The sequence below is a fragment of a genome, unplaced genomic scaffold, assembly GCF_019419815.1.
Source record: "Pyrus x bretschneideri cultivar Hongxiangsu unplaced genomic scaffold, Pyrus_bretschneideri_v1 Contig265, whole genome shotgun sequence".
In the NCBI taxonomy this organism is placed as follows: domain Eukaryota; kingdom Viridiplantae; phylum Streptophyta; class Magnoliopsida; order Rosales; family Rosaceae; genus Pyrus; species Pyrus x bretschneideri.
Window position 1 is genome coordinate 415293 of NW_025999574.1, and position 17670 is coordinate 432962.

Sequence of the window (17670 nt, forward strand, 5' to 3'; positions counted from 1 at the left end):
ATGTTATAATTTCTTGTAACAAATTTAATAAAGAATTGAGAATACATACTGCTCATGCTTATTCTTTTTCCACTCTTTGAGAATCAGTTGGCTTAGATCAATAGTTTTTATTCTGACAGATATTCCTTGGGATCATATCAATAGGTAGTTCCTTCTTCATTTTTTGTGGGTATTCTTGTAAATATCCTGATAATGAAAACAAATATGTTTTTTAAATAGAGTTGTTATTCCCATCCCAATGTCTTATCTTCCCACCCACAATTTTATGAAATTTTTAATTACAAATTTGTCAATTTGTAAAATGACTAATAAGGACCTTAGTTACCCCCTTTTGCATTATTTATTTTTTAATAAAAAAGAAAAAAGAAAAATTCGGGCTTGATAACTCTCACGCTATGTTTAGACGACTTGTCTCCCTTAAACCCTAACTCATATTTCTCATCTTCTTTCATTTAGAGAAAGCAAAAAGAATGAACTTAGAATATGATGTTTCTATGAAAGAAGTAGATGATTATGTTTTCCTCAAAGAGGTAAAAGATAATTTTATGTGGGTCATCTTGATTTGTTGACATCGTATAATTGAAGCATAGCTTTGTGACTTTTTATCTCTAATTATATATATATATATATATATATATATATATATATTAAGGGTTATTTTAGGAATAATAGTGGGTGGGAAAATAACATTTTAATTTCTTAACTTTTATAGTGGGTGTAAATATAACATGAGTGAGAAAATAAGACAACGGGGTGAGTCCCATAGCATACTTATAGCACATTAAGATAATCAAATTTGAAACTCATAATCTGACCAAAATTTTAAAAACGCACAATGAAGATTTCAAAGGAAGAATTTAAAAAAACTAAAATTGAGAAGCACGAAAATTGGTTTCAGTTTGATGTCCCTCCTTTAGCTTTTGGTTTGTAAAAACACAGGGTATTTCTAAAAGGAAAGTGTTATTGGCACTCTAAAAATCTCATTCTACACTCCTAACAAGTGTATTTTTCTTTCTAAATATAGAAAGTTTGAAGTGTAGAATAAAGAATTTGGAGTGCCTATAATAATTATCTTCTAAAAAAAATTAGGCCAAAGTAGGTTCTTGGAGCCAAGTACAAATGCTGAATTTGTGCCAATTTAAGTGGCGTGCAAATTTTGACTTTTAATTTAATACAAATTCATTTTAGGTCAGGCCATGAAAACAACTGTAGAATATTTCATTATATATAAATAAATAAATATATATATATATATATATATATATATATATATATAAAATAGGCATATGTATATGCGTGCGTTGTGAGTTAGCAGAAAAGATTTGGGTTCTTTGCCCAATAATTACATCTTTTCAAGAAAAGCCATGTAGCTTTTCATTGTGGCCGACAGGCATACTCATTGACCGGGTATCTAACCGCATGCTTATAGCATATATGGCCCTTGGGTAATAGGTGTTTTGTATCAGATATATCTATTGGATATACTGCTGCAATGTGGTGTATCCCATGGTGAAAAGACACATTCAAATCAAAGGATGTGTCGAACAGGTGTAATTCTTCCTATATATATGGGTGATATTAGTAGAAAATGATTCATTCAAAAATTTATTATCTACATAATTTATTTGCTCTCTTTTCTCTCTCCATTACATTCATACAATTTCTTTCCAGTTATTTCTAAGGGAATACAATTCGGTTTTGCTAATCGAATATTTCATAATTTGTTGTATCCTGAAAGTGATTTGTCAAGAACGCTTTAGCAAACTCATTTGAGTGGGGACAAATAACATTTTAAGGAAACGATTCAAGTTGTACTTCAAAGTCATCATTCGGATTATTCTCCATAATTATAAATTTACTCTAAAAATCTTAAAATGCTATTTTCGTCATGGAGAACAAGTCCGATAACATGAATTTGAAGATTATCAATCAAGATGTCTGCAAGCTAAACAAATTTAAATGATCAAACTTCACCCGATAGAAGGACAAAATACGTTTCATGCTTACTGTTCTAAAAGTCATATATGTGTTGGACTCGAAATTGCAGCCTATTGATGAACCAAGTGACAAAGACACGGACAAAATAGTTGCCGATCGAAAGAAACGTGAAGAAGATGAATTGGTATGTAGAGGACACATCTTGAGTACATTATCTGATCCCTTATATGACCTGTACGCACACATTTAATCTCCGAAAGAAATTTGGGAAACACTTGAACACAAGTACACAACGGAGAAAAAAGGTACCGATAAATTTTTAATGTTCAAATATTATGAGTTCACTATGTTTGATAAAAAAACCCATCATATGCCAATTTCATGAACTATTGGTCTTGGTCTCAAAGCTTCGTGAACTTAAAATAGTTATTCCAAACATGGAATGTATTGGTCTTGGCAAAATTACCCCAAACATGGAATAATTATAAAAAGAAACTTCTACACACATGGTGGAAGATATTAGTTTGGAGGATTTGCAAAAGGGTATTCAAATTGAAGAAGAAACTCGAAATCGTGATAAGAATTTTGCAAATCAAGATTTCTCCAAAGTTCACATTGTCAAAGGAAACAAATGCAAAAAGAAATTCAAGGTCAAAATCCACAAAGGGAAGTTTAAGAAGACCAATTCCAACAACAATCAAAAGAATGCAAATGGTGTCTGCAACCATTATGGAAAGAAAAGTCATTACATTCGTGATTGTAGACACAGAAAATCGAGGAATATGCCAATAAGACCAATAGCGTAAATATGGTGGAAAACTCTGGAATTAATAACATTGTTGCAATGGTATCATTGATGCATATTGGCATGATTACAGAACTGAATATGGCAGCGACAATAAAATCCTCTGATGGGTGGCTTGACTCAGGAGCTACTATACATGTGTGTAATGATAAGGCACAATTCATGACATATGAAACATCAACGAACAATCAAAAGGTTTTAATGGGGAATCATAATTCTGCCAAAGTTCTAGGAAAAGGAACAATTGAACTTCAATTTACTTCTGGGAAGAAATTGACGTTACTTAATGTACTGCATGTTCCAGAAATTAGAAAGAATTTTGTGTCTGCAAATTTATTATGTAAGAACAGTATAAAGACAGTTATAAAGTCCGACAAGTTAATAATGTCGAAAAATGGAATGTTTGTTGGGAAGGGGTGCTCTTGTGATGGGATGTTCAAATTAAGTATTAATAATAAAGTGAATTCTTCTGCTTCTAATTTTGAATCTTCCTCTCATTTATGGCATTTACGTTTAGCACATATAAATTTTAGATCTTTAAAATACATGCGCACATTTGGTTTAATTGCTTGCAATAATGATTATAATGATAAACGTGAAATATGCATCCAAGCAAAAATGACTAAGAAACCTTTTCTAACTGTTGAAAGAAATACAAATTCATTAGACTTAATACATTCTGACATATGTGAATTTAATGGTGTTTTAACAAGAGGAGGAAAAATATATTTTATCACATTTATAGATGATTGTTCTAAATTCACTTATGTTTATTTATTGTTTAATAAAGATGAAGCCTTTGAGTGTTTAAAGTGCTATAAAGCTAAAGTTGAAAACCAAAAAAGAAGGAAAACTAAATGCCTTCGTAGTGATAGAGGTGGTGAATATTTGTCACATGAATTTGATAATTTTTGTGAAGAGCACGATGTTATACATCAAAAACTGCACCTTATACACCACAACAAAATTGTTTGGCAGAAAGAAAAAATAGAACACTCACTGAAATGATTAATTCTATGATGATTAATGATAATACTCCAAAATATTTATGGGGTGAAGCATTGTTTACTGCATGTCATATACACAATAGAATTACATCTACGAAGACACATGTGTCACCATATGAAATTTGGAAAGGAAGAAAACCAAATTTGTCTTTATAACATATATGACCTTTGGGTAATAGGTGCTTTGTATCAGATATATCCATTGGACATACTGCTGCAATGTGTTGTATCCCATGATGAAAAGACATACTCAAATCAAAGGATGTGTCGAATGAGTGTAATTCTCCTTATATATATTGGTGATATTAGTAGAAAATGATTCATTCAGACATTTGTATACACAATTTATTTGCTCTCTTTTCTCTCTCCATCATATTCATACAATTTTTTTCTAGTTATTTCTAAAGGAATACAATTCGGTTTTACTAATCGAATATTTCATACTTTGTTGTATCTTGGAAGTGACTTGCCAATAACCCTTTAGCAAACTCATTCGAGTGGGGGCAAATAACACTTTAAGGAAACGATTCAAGTCGTACCTCGAAGTCATCATTCGGATTATTCTTCATAATTATAAATTTACTCTAACAACAACGTGATTTTTTTTTTCAATTAATGGTTGTTTACAAATTTGTCACTTGAGGTGGAAAGAAAAAAAAAGTTGTGTGTTTTCGTACACATAACGCTAGAGTGCAATGAAACATAACATAAGCGAGGAAATCATTCATCATATAAGAAAGAACTTCGTACAGAAGCAGGACCATTCAAATAAGATTTCAAGCAAAGAGAATGGTGATACACGAAATACATAGTTACTCTATATAGGAATGATGGATATGTATTCATCCATAAAAAAAAAATGAAAAATAGGAGAAAAGCACCAACCAACAGAACATAAGGGAGCTAATGTATTTACCCTCTATTCTTTATTTGTCTCTCTTCTTTGTGTTGCATTTATGTTGCCATCTTCAACTGCATCATACAATCTTAGTTTCTTGTTGAAAAAAACGGAGGCATAAATATCATCTTATCCTTACAATAGTACAAAATACAATTCACTACATATTTGATTCTCTTTGAACACTTTATTTTACCAAAATCTGCTAAAGATGAGTTGATTAAAACTATAATTTGTTCTATTTTTGTAGACATGTATGTTGAGTTGGTTAGATTGGGGATTCCAGTTATTGGCTAGAATTTGAATGTAGAATTGTTGGATAAGATCTAAGTCTTAATGATAAATGTATCACACATATGTTTTTAATGATAATAAGGATCATGAGGCTCCCCTAATGTAGTGAGGAAAGCGATAAAGATAAACTAAGTTTATGAGGATACATATAGAATAAATATTCATAGATAAGATACCTTAATAATGTTCACGTTCTTATGTAAAAAAAAAAAAATCAAAATCCATTGAAATAAAAATTTACAAAAGGGATAGCAAACAAATTATTGATGAGCAACTGAATGTAGATGAGACCTCACCTTTAACTCTTGAAGATAAATGCTATCAACGTGGGTGTCAAGAAAAGGAAGAGAGCAGTTTCATTTCATATAAAAACGAAGAAATAGAGCCTTAACAAACAAACGCACGAATCTCAAAGGAAATTGGTAAGAAATAATCCCAATTGAGAAATTAATCAGAAACCATAGATGAAAGTTCAGAAACTCAACAATGATTCTGAACAAAACCTTGAGTACCTGCATTGTTTTTTAACCAATTCAATCGAATCTTGAAACGAAAGAAAGAAAGCAAAGAACCCAGTTGAGGAAAAGCCTTAGAAAATCATGTGGTAACCTATTGAGCCTCTTATTATAATATTAAGATGATAAACATGCTATAACTTGTCTGAATCAAAAATACTTTTCAATCCTTTTTTGATTGAGAGGATTTAAAAATCCCCATGTTCTAAAATTTTAGAATCTCTAATCACTGAAGAATTATAGTATATAGTGAATAAATTTGAAGTTAAACTTCAAATTTGTATATATAAAACTTTAAGAAGAACAATCGCAACTCACATGGTCGTGGGCATTTCTAGATTGATGCCGATAGATTGTGTGTTGTGTGGATATCCAAAACCTTAAGAAATCGGGAACTGTACTGCTCAATATTCGGGTACGGGCTCAGGTTCAACTGTGGAAATTTTTTTCTCTGATCTAATTTGTCTGAATCAAAATTCCATTTGAAATCCATGCAACAAACAAAATTAATACATAATTCAAAAAATGGTGTACCTGATTTTGAATAGCCCCTTGCATGCAGAGCATAAAACCCAGAACGGTAAAAACAAAGAACGACATCTGTAACTGTTTTTTTCAATCCTTTTATGTTTGGGACGAATAGAAACCATACACTAATATGCTGAAAACGAAAATTGATTTCCTTCCAATTATTCATCTCTAAATATTAGTGGGGCATGGGTAGTTACTGTTGAACCTCCCACTAAACTCAGTCCAGATCGTGGGGATCCTACAGAGAAAAGAAAATTGTCAACTGGTTCGTGTTTATTCTTTGTACATCTTTTTCAACATGTATTTACTTTTTACTTTGATTTTTTTTCTTGAAGTACAATTTTTTTATTCAGTTATTTTTTTTACCAGTTTGTCCTCATTTTTTTCCTTTTTTCGGATTTCAATTGTGAAGAAAACAAAGGGGTTTTCTTGACATTTTTGAATACTTCACCAAATTGGCCTTCTCCTTTTATATATATATAGATAACATAATATTTATGATAAAACAAAAGAATTTGGCGTGTGTATTTATATGATAGTGTGTACCATCAAAATTAAAAAAAATATATATAATTATAAAATACATTAATATAAACGGTGTGGTGAAAGGTATTTGAATTAATGTAAGATTAGGATTCAATGAGAATTTTTTGGGAAAGAGATTCTCTCTGGATCTCTTCCTCTAAATTCCATGGATCAAAGTAATTCGGACCCTTGAAATTTGATATAACGGCAAAAAATTATTATAACTTTTAAAAGTTTTTACTAACTTCTATGTTTTTAGCCGTTGGATTAAATTTTAAGGGTCTAGATCACTTGATCCGTGGGTTTTGGAGGAAGAAATCCGAAGAGGATCTCTTTCCATTTTTTTGGGGGGAACAACGAATCGAATGGCAGTAACGACTGCCACGTGTAAAGTGTAAACAAAACTCAAAGAAAATCCTTTAAATAGTGTCATGCAGCTAAGTGAAAAAATTAGATTTTAAGACCATCTCTAAAGGAGATGTCAAATCCTAAATGAAAAGTCATGTAATCAAATTTAAAGGCAAGAGTAAACTCCAACCGATATATCAATCCTATGTGAATTGACATATGAATTTTCATATGTCAAATTTGATATATGAAAGCATCTCCAAAGGAGATGCCCAATTTTAAACATCAAAATGATGTTTGATAACTTATGTGGCAATTTGACATTTTGCTTTGTTCCACCTGATATGTTTAAATAATGAATGCCATTTAATAAAAAAGTTATCTTTTTGTAGAGTCCAATGATTAAGGCAACCAATCAAATATTAAAAAAACATAACAACATTTATTATATATTACATTAGTCTATTAAAAATCATTTAATAAATTTGACATGTGCTGTCAAATTTGACAGCAAAAGACCTTACCTTCAAATGACTCAGCGCCACATAAGAAATTGAAGGCTCGGTTGGAGAGAATTTGCTGCCATTTTTTACTGTTGTATGCCTATGTTGCAGTTTTGACATCTACTTTGGTGAAACTCTAAAAAAAGGTGAGGTCAAATAATTTTTAATTATTTTATTATGTGTATTCCATTAATGCACTCATTATAGATCTTGAAAATTTATTTTAATTGATTTCTTTTTAAAATTGGTCTAACAAATATCATTTATAACAAAAAAAACATATTGATTGGAAAAAGAGAAAATCTAACATTGCTATGTCAGCCATCAAATCAATATTTGACATTTATCTTTTGACATCTCCATTACTCTTAACTTTTTAATTTCTTCTTCTTCACGAGGGGAGTTTGCAGGCTTTGAACTTTGCAACTAACACCAACAACAAGGTCTGCAAATATGGCTATCTTATTGTAGTCGAGATTCACATCACATCGAGAGCCGCCTAGGCTTCACCTTGGACCGCCTAGACCATCCAGGCAGCCGCCTAAGCTCCGCCTATTTCCTTTGCCGATTTTTCATCCAATTTGAACCTAATCGTGACGGCTGAGGTCGCTTTTTAGAACACTGATCGAACCTAAGTAAGAATTAACAAAAAAAATTTGTTGGGTGATACTCATCTTGCTTTTTTTTTTTTTAACAAACAATATTATTTATACTAAAGGGATGACGGAGTGGCCTAAATCTTCAATGAACTATCAATAATGTAGTTTAAATTTAATTTTAATAAAAATCGAATCCAAGACATCTTACAAGTAAATACCACTAAGAAAAACTCACCTAACTTGATTACCATTAAATTAGCTTGAATTTCGAAATCGGCATTTAACGGTAACTGTGAGCAAAGATGGATTCTAATTTTTTTTTTTTTTTGGCATGGTTTGATATTAGAGAGAATTGTTTTGCAACGTGGCGTGATTCGCATGAAAGACGGTTGCTCCTCGGCTATCAGAACTTGAGAGAGAGAGGAGAGAAGAAAGTGCGCGGGCGTCAGCCATGGCAGTAGCTGCAATGAGCTAGTGCAGGCCTTCCCCATTTCTTGGCAAATACACTCCTCATTTTCACTTACTAAATCACAACTGGAGGAACTATTCTTTCTGTCTCGCAATTTCGATTTTTGTTTTAGGGTTTTTGTATACAATCATCATATGATTGGCCTGTCTTGGATTAATGTTCTGAATTAGTGTGAGGTGATCATTAATGTATTATATTGAATTAATGTACTTACATGTCAATATCGGAATGTATGTACCGAAATATATTATATTGAATTAATATACTTAAATGTCAATACTGAAATGTATTATATTAAATTAATGTACTTATATATTTGTATCGAAGAATATGCCCAGATACATTAAAAAAAAAAAAAATTAATGTACCAAAATGAAGAACATACAAATTGTATCAAAAAATTAATGTACCTAAAGAATATACAAATTGTGTCGGAATATATTTATATAAAAAAAACTAGTTTACCTAAATGTAGGCATCAAAACATATTAAGTTGAATAAAATGAAAATTAAATTTAAACCTAATTAATATATTAAGAATAGGAAGAAAATGAGAAATAAAACATCAAAATATAATTAATAAATGAGATAATTAAATGTATCACCACTACAAAAAATATGGGCACTGCGCACAATAAATTATATGTGCCCTTTGAGGCCAAAGAGCACCAAGACATGTGCCCATAGACCAATAGCAACAGTGCAGCTACTAAGTTTGTATCTGTGCCCTCTATGGGCGTCACCATTGCTAAAATGGCACAATTCACTGTTTGGTGCTCAAAGAGGCAGACACAAATGGACCATTATTTGTGCCTGTTTCTGACAACTTTATCAAAAGACCTTTTCCAGCCATATTGACACTTATATTATAATTGTGCCAACAAGAATTAAATATTAAAAAAAAATCAAAATTGAAAAAACTGAAACTGAATTGAGGTAATTATTATTATTTTTTTTAATTTTCATAAAATGTAGAAAGCCTACAACACATTCTCAATCTCAGAAACATATATTGTAATGTTACATATTTCATCTCTAATGCAAAAAGAACTTGAAAGCAGACATTTTTGGACAAATGCATCTTCCCTAGCAAGCCTTGCACCTCATCAGAAGCTAAAACAAATATAGTCGACTTCAAAACAAAATAAGTCCAAAATTACACCTAAAAAGGAGTTGGTTAAAATCAATACGTAAAAGTTCCAGATCTGCCATATCAAAGATTCACCTCCTTTTCCAACTTGGTGGATGGTGCAATCATCCTCCTGAAATCCAAATGAAAGTGAAAATGAAATTAAAAAAATAAACAAAGAAAGGACCTATTTCCAGTCATGTTCAAGGACCAAAACTTTCAATCGGCATTAAGAACTCAATAGCAGTGATGCATTGCTACTTTGTTATACCAAATTACAGTGAACAAAATATGCAACTAAATTAAGCAGCTAAACCATCATTACCAGCAAACAAGATGTACAAAACAATAAAAGTTTAGACAATCATTGTTATGACATTAATTTCTAAGAAAGATAGAAACTGCTAAGAACCTTATAGGCTCTACAACGCACAAGCTAATAAATAAGTATTTTCAAATCTAATTTTTAGCTTTAGTGAAGTCTTCCATGTTTCCATACGGAAAGATAAGATTCATGGAGCTGTTTAGTTTCTTAAGACTGTATGTTTCCTCACTGTTCGGTCTCTCCTAAGAGCAACCTAAACACTTAACTACAACTAAAAACTTGCAACAAAGCCCTCAAGAAATCAAATTCTATGAAATTCTAGCAAAATACAATCCCAATAGAACACAAATGAACGATAAAAAATAACACCACATATGGGTTATTCCACTGGATGAACACTTCATTTTCTATATTCTATTGGGTTCACTTTCTTTTCATTTTTTTTCATTTTTACCATTCCAATCTGTGCATTTTTCTCTATCAGTATGCCTTGACTCCCTATATGCACCTACTTTAGTACCCTCTCTCTCTCTCTCCAGCTTTCCTTTTAAATAGGTTATCATAAACCCATGCTCACTTTCACCCAACAACAAAAGAAACAGAGGGAAAAAGGAAGACACCACATTTAATTAATTCATGATTCTGTCCAATTAGCTTTGATTGAACTGGAAAACCTAAATCCTAAGCTCTATATAACAACCTGCATTTAAACTGTCAAGTGATTAAAACTGCATTAGGCTAATGATTTTCAAATTTAAACACTCAACCATTACAAAGAGTTGCAAGCATCCCAATGCATAATTGAAATATTAAAAGAATAATAAATCTCTCCCCACCGAAAACAGTCAGATTCTCATTCTCATCCAAGGCCCCGATGATGTTTAAATACTCTATGGTGTTTTGCACCTGTAAAAGATATCAAGAGACAAAAGGTGAATTGCAGATGAGCAACAAAATTTACAAATAAGCACAACATCATTTCAGGGGGAACAATTTGGGGTCAGCCTTCAGCTGCACATGTGCAGGGTGCAACTAAATCACCATATGCCTCTAATATAACAAACAGACATTAATAAGCATATGCACTGAATGCTATGGAATTAGCAATCTTTAGCTCTAATCAGTTTAAGAAAGTAACGCTACAACGAAAAGCAAATTACAACAATTCTCAATAAGCTTTCAGATTTGTGTACCTGAATTGAGTTCAGAGGCAAAATCCTTCAACCAACCTCGGGTATCTAAATCTTAATGTTGAAAAACTCTTCGGCTCTGAATTTGGCCAAATAAAACTCCTGATTACCTACTGTTGGAAACAAATAATAAATATACAGGGAATTTTATAGAAAATTAGGATTAGATTTTAACGGTTCTTACCAAAATTTGGCCAAATTCAAGCCTACCCTCAACGATTCCAGTTCGTAAAGCCTCAACTCAGCATCACACACAAGAATGTTAAACATGCAACACGGAAACAAACCAATATCCTAAACTTTCGAAATTGGGGATGATCTGAATATGGAATAAAACCTAGAATAACTTACCATGAGTACAAAAGGTTTTAGAAAACGATTGAAGCCCATAATTTCACGCGGCAGTGGCCCCTAGTGGTCGCGGTGGTTCCGCTGCAAGAGAGAGAGTAATTGAAATATGCAGAACAAAAAACCATAGAAACAACAAAAAGAAAAACTCAAAATTTTTAGTAAAATTAAGAACAAAAATCACTAATCACACAACCAAAATTAATAGAAATAAAAAATCAGTATGCACGAAAGACCAAAATAATCTTTGAGGCGCCATTTTTACATTAACAAACTCAAAATTCAAATCAGTCCCCAAAACTCAAATCAGATCGGAATCCAAAGCAAAGCAGATCAAAATCCAGTACCAATTACAACAAAAAAAAAAAAAAAACACAAAATTTGAAAAACATTAATACAAACACACACACAATAATCATCAAATTACAGATAAATACACAATTAAACACCTAATCGGAATCGTTGACATGCAACAGAAGGAACGATGCAAATGGACATCAATCAGACAGCTATAGCCACGGACGAATCAACCAAACAAACTAATTTGAAAAGAAAAATCGAAAATTTAATCCATTTTTATATAAATGATAAAAACAATTAGGGATCTGGGAGATTGAACGGAATGATGATCGGAGGGAGGAAATTAGGGTTAGAGAAGAGAGCGAAAGAGCGAGCAGAGAGAGGAGACTTACAGTTCGGGATCGAGACGAAGAGGACGAATCTGTAAGGATGAGATTGTGGTGTGAGGATCGCAACGCAGCAAGAGAGGGAAGGGGGGAGAGAGAGAGAGAGAGAGGGTAATGTTTCTGAGAGAGAAGACGAAATGGAAGCAAAAGTGGAGTTTGTTTCGAAGCAGACCCAATTCAGCTAACCTTCACGATGATCGACAGGTGGACAACGGGGGTAAACACGTAATTTCACTGTATTGAACACAAAAAACAACGGGCCATGGTGATCAAAAGAGGGGCATTTCGGTCAAATCAATATTGCTGAACAGTGCTCATCAACTGGGTTTTAGTATATATAATTAATTATGGGCACAAATAATATATTAGAGTCCATTTTTTTCAATAAAGCTGTCAGAAAATGTATTTGTGCCTATTTTGTTTTACAATAGGCACAATCAATGGTGCCCTCTATGAAATGGGAACTGTTTCAGTCTTTTGATGGTCAAACAAGCACAAAATTCTCAATGGTGTCCTTTATTTTGTACCCATAGCTCATTTTTCTTGTAGTGCACGTAAGGCAATTGGATTTTGATCTTACACATATTATAGTCTAGTACTCAACTTTTTTAAGGATTAAAATAAAGTTTCTATTGTGTAAATCCTAATAAACTCTTATGAGATTTTACCATATCTTTTAGATAGTTGTCTGATTGTATTAGATAAGAAATTTACTTTTCCTACTACTATAAATAAAGATATAATGAAGTGAGAAATCGCACCTCGAATACACTCAATTCTCTCTATGCTTGCCGCCCTCTCTCTCAATCTCTCCATAATTCTCCATTTAAATAGGGCCTACAACAGAATTTCCATATCACACTATATCTATATGAATTATTTTTGTTTTTATTTTCAAACACTAATAGACGAAGGGCAGTTTAGGTATTATAAAAGCTTCACTCTTTTTGCCTTTTATCCATTTTATCCTGTTTTATCCAATGTTAAAATGTTTTAAATCGTTAATATGTTACGTTTTCCCAATAGTTTGTTAACTATATCCGTAGTTTTTATTTGATTCTCGGTGGAAGTTTGAACATCGTCAACAGTAGAACAATCTTTCCGTACGCATTGACCGCTTCTTACTGGAGCCAAATTTATACACGGATTAAACATGGAATGGAGGGTGATAAACACATTCCTAAAACTGGCATCATTACAAACATAGATACGTATGTCTAAATTTAGTCGTTCAATCTGATCACCATTCTTTTCCCCTAGAAAATTATCTGTAGATATAAAGGGCTAATAGCCAACCCTAGAATTCAAATTAAAAAAAAAAAAAAAAAAATCACCATCAAATGATTAAGTTAGGTTTCATCCTCCTCATTGTTCTTGGCTATGCAGTCGCAACTGTCAAGCCAAAGCCAAAGCATAAAGATTATGCTTCAAGTGACGTTCATCACATCTTCAACCGGAGTAGTTTTCCCCCTGGTTTCATATTCGGATCTGCCGGAGCGGCTTTTCAGGTACGTAACTCATCACCTATATATGTACGTATTTTCTTTCAAGGTTAATTAATTCTCATTAGAATGATGGGTTTAATTTGTTGTGTGTTTGGGAATTTTATTAGTTTGAAGGTGCTGCAAAAGAAGGGGGTAGAGGACCATGTGTTTGGGATACATTCACTCACAAATATCCAGGTATCTTAATTATTTTACTTTTTGTACCCTTCTTCTTCCGTACAACTTTAAGGTAGCGAAAATAAACGACAGAACTTGCATTAATTTCTACCAAATATCTAGTTAATGTAAAATTTTAGGTGATTTTTTTAAAATCAACTTTTTTTATGTGACTCCAACCTACAGGAGTGTATTTAGCAATTAGGTTTTTTATTTTTTTATTTTTTATTTTTAATGTTTTACTAAACAAATTAGATTTATTCGCTCAAAATCTAAAGGTTGCCAATAAGAACTAAAACATGAATGACAAATCAACTTCAGATGAGTGGGAAAATAAGATAGGTGAGTGACTATGGCAGCAGTGCTCCCAATTAGTTTATAAGATACTTACATTTTTTATGGATAAATAAAATAATTCAGATAAGATAACGGACCGCAGCAATGGAGACGTGGCTGCTGATTCATATCATCGATATAAGGTATATCTAAAGTCACACTTCTTTTTACCTTTAATTCTTTTTAAAGAATGTAGCATTGAAGATTATTAATTTATAAGAAGGAAAAATTAGGTTTCCATCTCTATTTTTCCTACTTCATTGATTAAAATCTTATTACTTTTCAATTTTTGATCAACTTTCTTAGATTTTAATAAACATCATTAATTATTTCAATGATAAAATATTTTTTTTATTTCTAAATATATTCATTTAGTATTAGAAACGTTACATTTGTTATTTTTACATCTATGGCTAAATTTTTTATCATATATTTTTATTTTTAGTTTGTAGCCATTTTTAATTTGCAATTTTTTTTTTTAAATTTGTACCAATTTTCTTTTCAGTTTTAATTTGTACCCATATATTAATTCCTTTTTGTACCCATATTTTTTGAACTCTTATTTGTATTTGTACCCATATTTTTTAATTTATTTGTACTCAATTTTAATTTTGCTAAATGTACCCATGCTAATTATATGTATTTATTTTATGTTTTAAAATATATCAATATTTATTTTTTTTTAAATATGTTAATAATTATGTGGGTACATTATTATTATTATTTTTTTTTTTGCTATAATTTTTGTGAAGAACAATATTACTCTAAAATTGATTTTTAAGTATTTATTATAATTAAAAATATTATTTGAATTTGTTTAAATTTCATAATTTGGGGGACATTAAATGAATGCATGAGTTAAATCTCTTAAATGAGGCTAAGGACCTCGATCAAAATATTTAAACAAATAAGGTTTCAATCTAACAATTAGGTTGATTAGGGACCGGAACCAAAATAACCCTTATAAGTATTTGAGTAAAAGAAAAATAACAAGGTTCTTTTGAAATGTCACAGGAAGATGTTGGGATTCTCAAGGATATGGGTTGGGATTTTTACAGATTTTCTATCTCATGGTCTCGCTTGTTACCTAGTAAGACAATCAATATGAGATATTAAAAATCTCTATTTGACTATTGTTTTAAAATTATATACTATAAATATGATGATTATTACGCTTTTAATAATGCAATTACATTGTTTTTCTTTCTCCCCAAAACTTTTTGATCAGATGGTAAGCTAAGTGGGGGAGTGAACAAGGAAGGACTAAAATATTACCAAAACCTCCTCAATGAGCTTCAAGCCAATGGTTATCCCCATGACTCCTTTGCGACTAATTTTACCCAAAAAGAAAAAGATAATACTAATTACTGTTCATTTTTCATTTCTGTAATGTATTAATTTTTAAATATTGCAGGTATAAAACCCTTTGTGACACTCTTTCATTGGGATTTTCCCCAGGCTTTGGAGGATGAGTATCTTGGCTTCTTAAGCCCTACCAGTGTGTAAGTGAAATAATAACTTCCTGATCAGCACTTATAAACTCGTGAAATGCTTAATTTAGAGTTCAAAATTTAATTAAACATTTTATTTCATATATAGGAGTCATTTTGTGGACTTTGCAGAACTTTGCTTTAAAGAATTTGGTGACAAAGTTAAGCACTGGATCACGTTAAATGAGCCTCAAACTTATAGCGTCCAAGGTTATTCAGTTGGAGCATTTGCTCCAGGCCGATGCTCTAACCATACAAAATGCAAAGAGGGTGGAAACTCGGCAACGGAGCCATATTTGGCCGCGCATCACCAACTTATAGCTCATGCAGCCGCTGTAAAAGTGTATAGAGAAAAGTACCAGGTAAGTTTTAAATATATATACATATATGTACACACACACAAGTACATATTACATATAATCAAATATTAATATTGAATATGCATGCATGCACAGGCTTCACAAAAGGGTGTGATCGGAATAACAGTTAACTCAGGTTGGTCTGTTCCATTTTCTAATTCAACGGAAGATAAAGCAGCTGCAATTAGAGCACTTGATTTTTCATATGGATGGTACATACGCTCTTCTAAATAATTAGATCACTAAACCAATTAAACTATTAGACCACTTGATTTACAATTCACTTTTTTATTTTATTTTATTTAAACTTGCTTAATATATATTTGAAAATTTCGATTTAATTATAGGTATATGAATCCAGTGACAAAGGGTCGATATCCAAAGATTATGCAAACCCTAATTGGAAGTCGATTGCCCAAGTTCACCAAAGAGCAATCCAATATGCTAAAGGGTTCGTGTGATTTTATTGGGTTGAATTACTACTCATCGTCTTATGCAAAAGATGTTCCTGTTAAGGCTGCACAGCCAAGCCAGTCAACCGACGCCCAGGTCGAATCATTAAGTGAGTAAATTTAGGTAAAATTTTTAGCTTCCGATATATAATTTTTTTAATTGAAGCACCACTAACAAGACTTTGAAAAATGAATATTATTGTGGCAGACAACCGCAACGGAGTCCCCATTGGTCCAATGGTACGTCTCCTATATATACAACAAGTTCATACATATTAAACTTTTAAACCCTCTTACCTCATATTATGTTGTAGCTCACACAACTTTACATGCTTGGTTTCAGGCTGCTTCAGATTGGCTTTATATTTATCCACGAGGACTTCTAGATCTATTAACTTACACAAAGAGAAAGTATAAAAATCCAGTTATTTACATCACAGAAAATGGTAATTAATGTCAAATCATATATGCATACGTACACGTATTGCCATTTATATTTCCGCATGAAACTAAATAAACATCACAATTATTATTATTATTTTGCAGGAGTTGACGAGGCAAATGATCCTAAATTATCACTCGAGGAGGCTCTCCTCGACAATCAAAGAATTAAATATTACGATGAGCATCTTTATTATGTTCAAGAAGCCATTAGGTAAGTGATTTAACAAAAGAAAAGATTTGATTTGTTCTCATTTCTTGGACGAACATGATTGTATCTAACATTTGATTGAGCAGGAAGGGCGTTAATGTGAAGGGGTTCTTTGCGTGGGCTTTGCTTGACAATTTTGAATGGGCTAACGGTTACACTGTGAGATTTGGTATCATATATGTGGATTTTAAAAATGGACAAAAAAGACATTACAAACTCTCAGCTCGTTGGTGGAAGAATCTTCTTAAAGGTAATTCCCACTCGGGTTCTAAACATAATTCCCCAAGGGGCAGCATCAAAAACTCGGGTTCAAAACCTAAATCCTCAAAGGGCCACAAACCTAAATCCTCAAAGGGCGACATCCTTTAATTGCTATGTGGATAATGAGTTTCATATATATTGTCATTCTTATAATAATGAATAAGTTTTTTACACGGGGAAAAGAAGCTCCCTTGATTGTAAACGGTAAATACGGAGGATGCCTCACTCAAATTAGTGATTAGGGATATGATAATTAGTTGATTAGGATTTATTATTATTATTATTATTTTATTTACGAGTAATTAAGGTTTAATACCTTCTACTCTACTCATGTCATAATATAATCTCT

At 31.8% G+C, this 17670-nt stretch overlaps 1 protein-coding gene and 1 long non-coding RNA gene across 4 annotated transcripts; one reads left to right on the plus strand and one right to left on the minus strand.

Annotated features, from left to right (window-relative positions):
- Nucleotides 1-9402: 9402 nt before the first annotated feature.
- On the minus strand, nt 9403-12594 carry LOC103938055. Of its 3 annotated transcripts, none has more exons than XR_007259527.1 (6): nt 12117-12594; nt 11428-11508; nt 11261-11311; nt 11080-11155; nt 10723-10792; nt 9403-9694 (listed from the first exon to the last, which is right to left on the minus strand). It is a non-coding gene; the product is annotated as an uncharacterized LOC103938055 (long non-coding RNA). The 3 variants fall into 3 exon arrangements; XR_001952340.2 differs by having other exon boundaries at nt 11080-11186; XR_007259528.1 differs by having other exon boundaries at nt 11080-11189.
- A 506-nt stretch (nt 12595-13100) lies between these two features.
- On the plus strand, nt 13101-17670 carry LOC103931038 (beta-glucosidase 13-like). Its single transcript, XM_048587403.1, has 13 exons — nt 13101-13618; nt 13723-13792; nt 14192-14250; nt 15122-15197; nt 15336-15413; nt 15522-15609; nt 15707-15959; nt 16053-16168; nt 16304-16518; nt 16617-16648; nt 16752-16854; nt 16955-17063; nt 17147-17670. The coding sequence occupies exons 1-13, from the start codon at nt 13451-13453 to the stop codon at nt 17427-17429; spliced, it is 1650 nt and encodes a 549-aa protein (XP_048443360.1). The 5' UTR covers nt 13101-13450; the 3' UTR covers nt 17430-17670.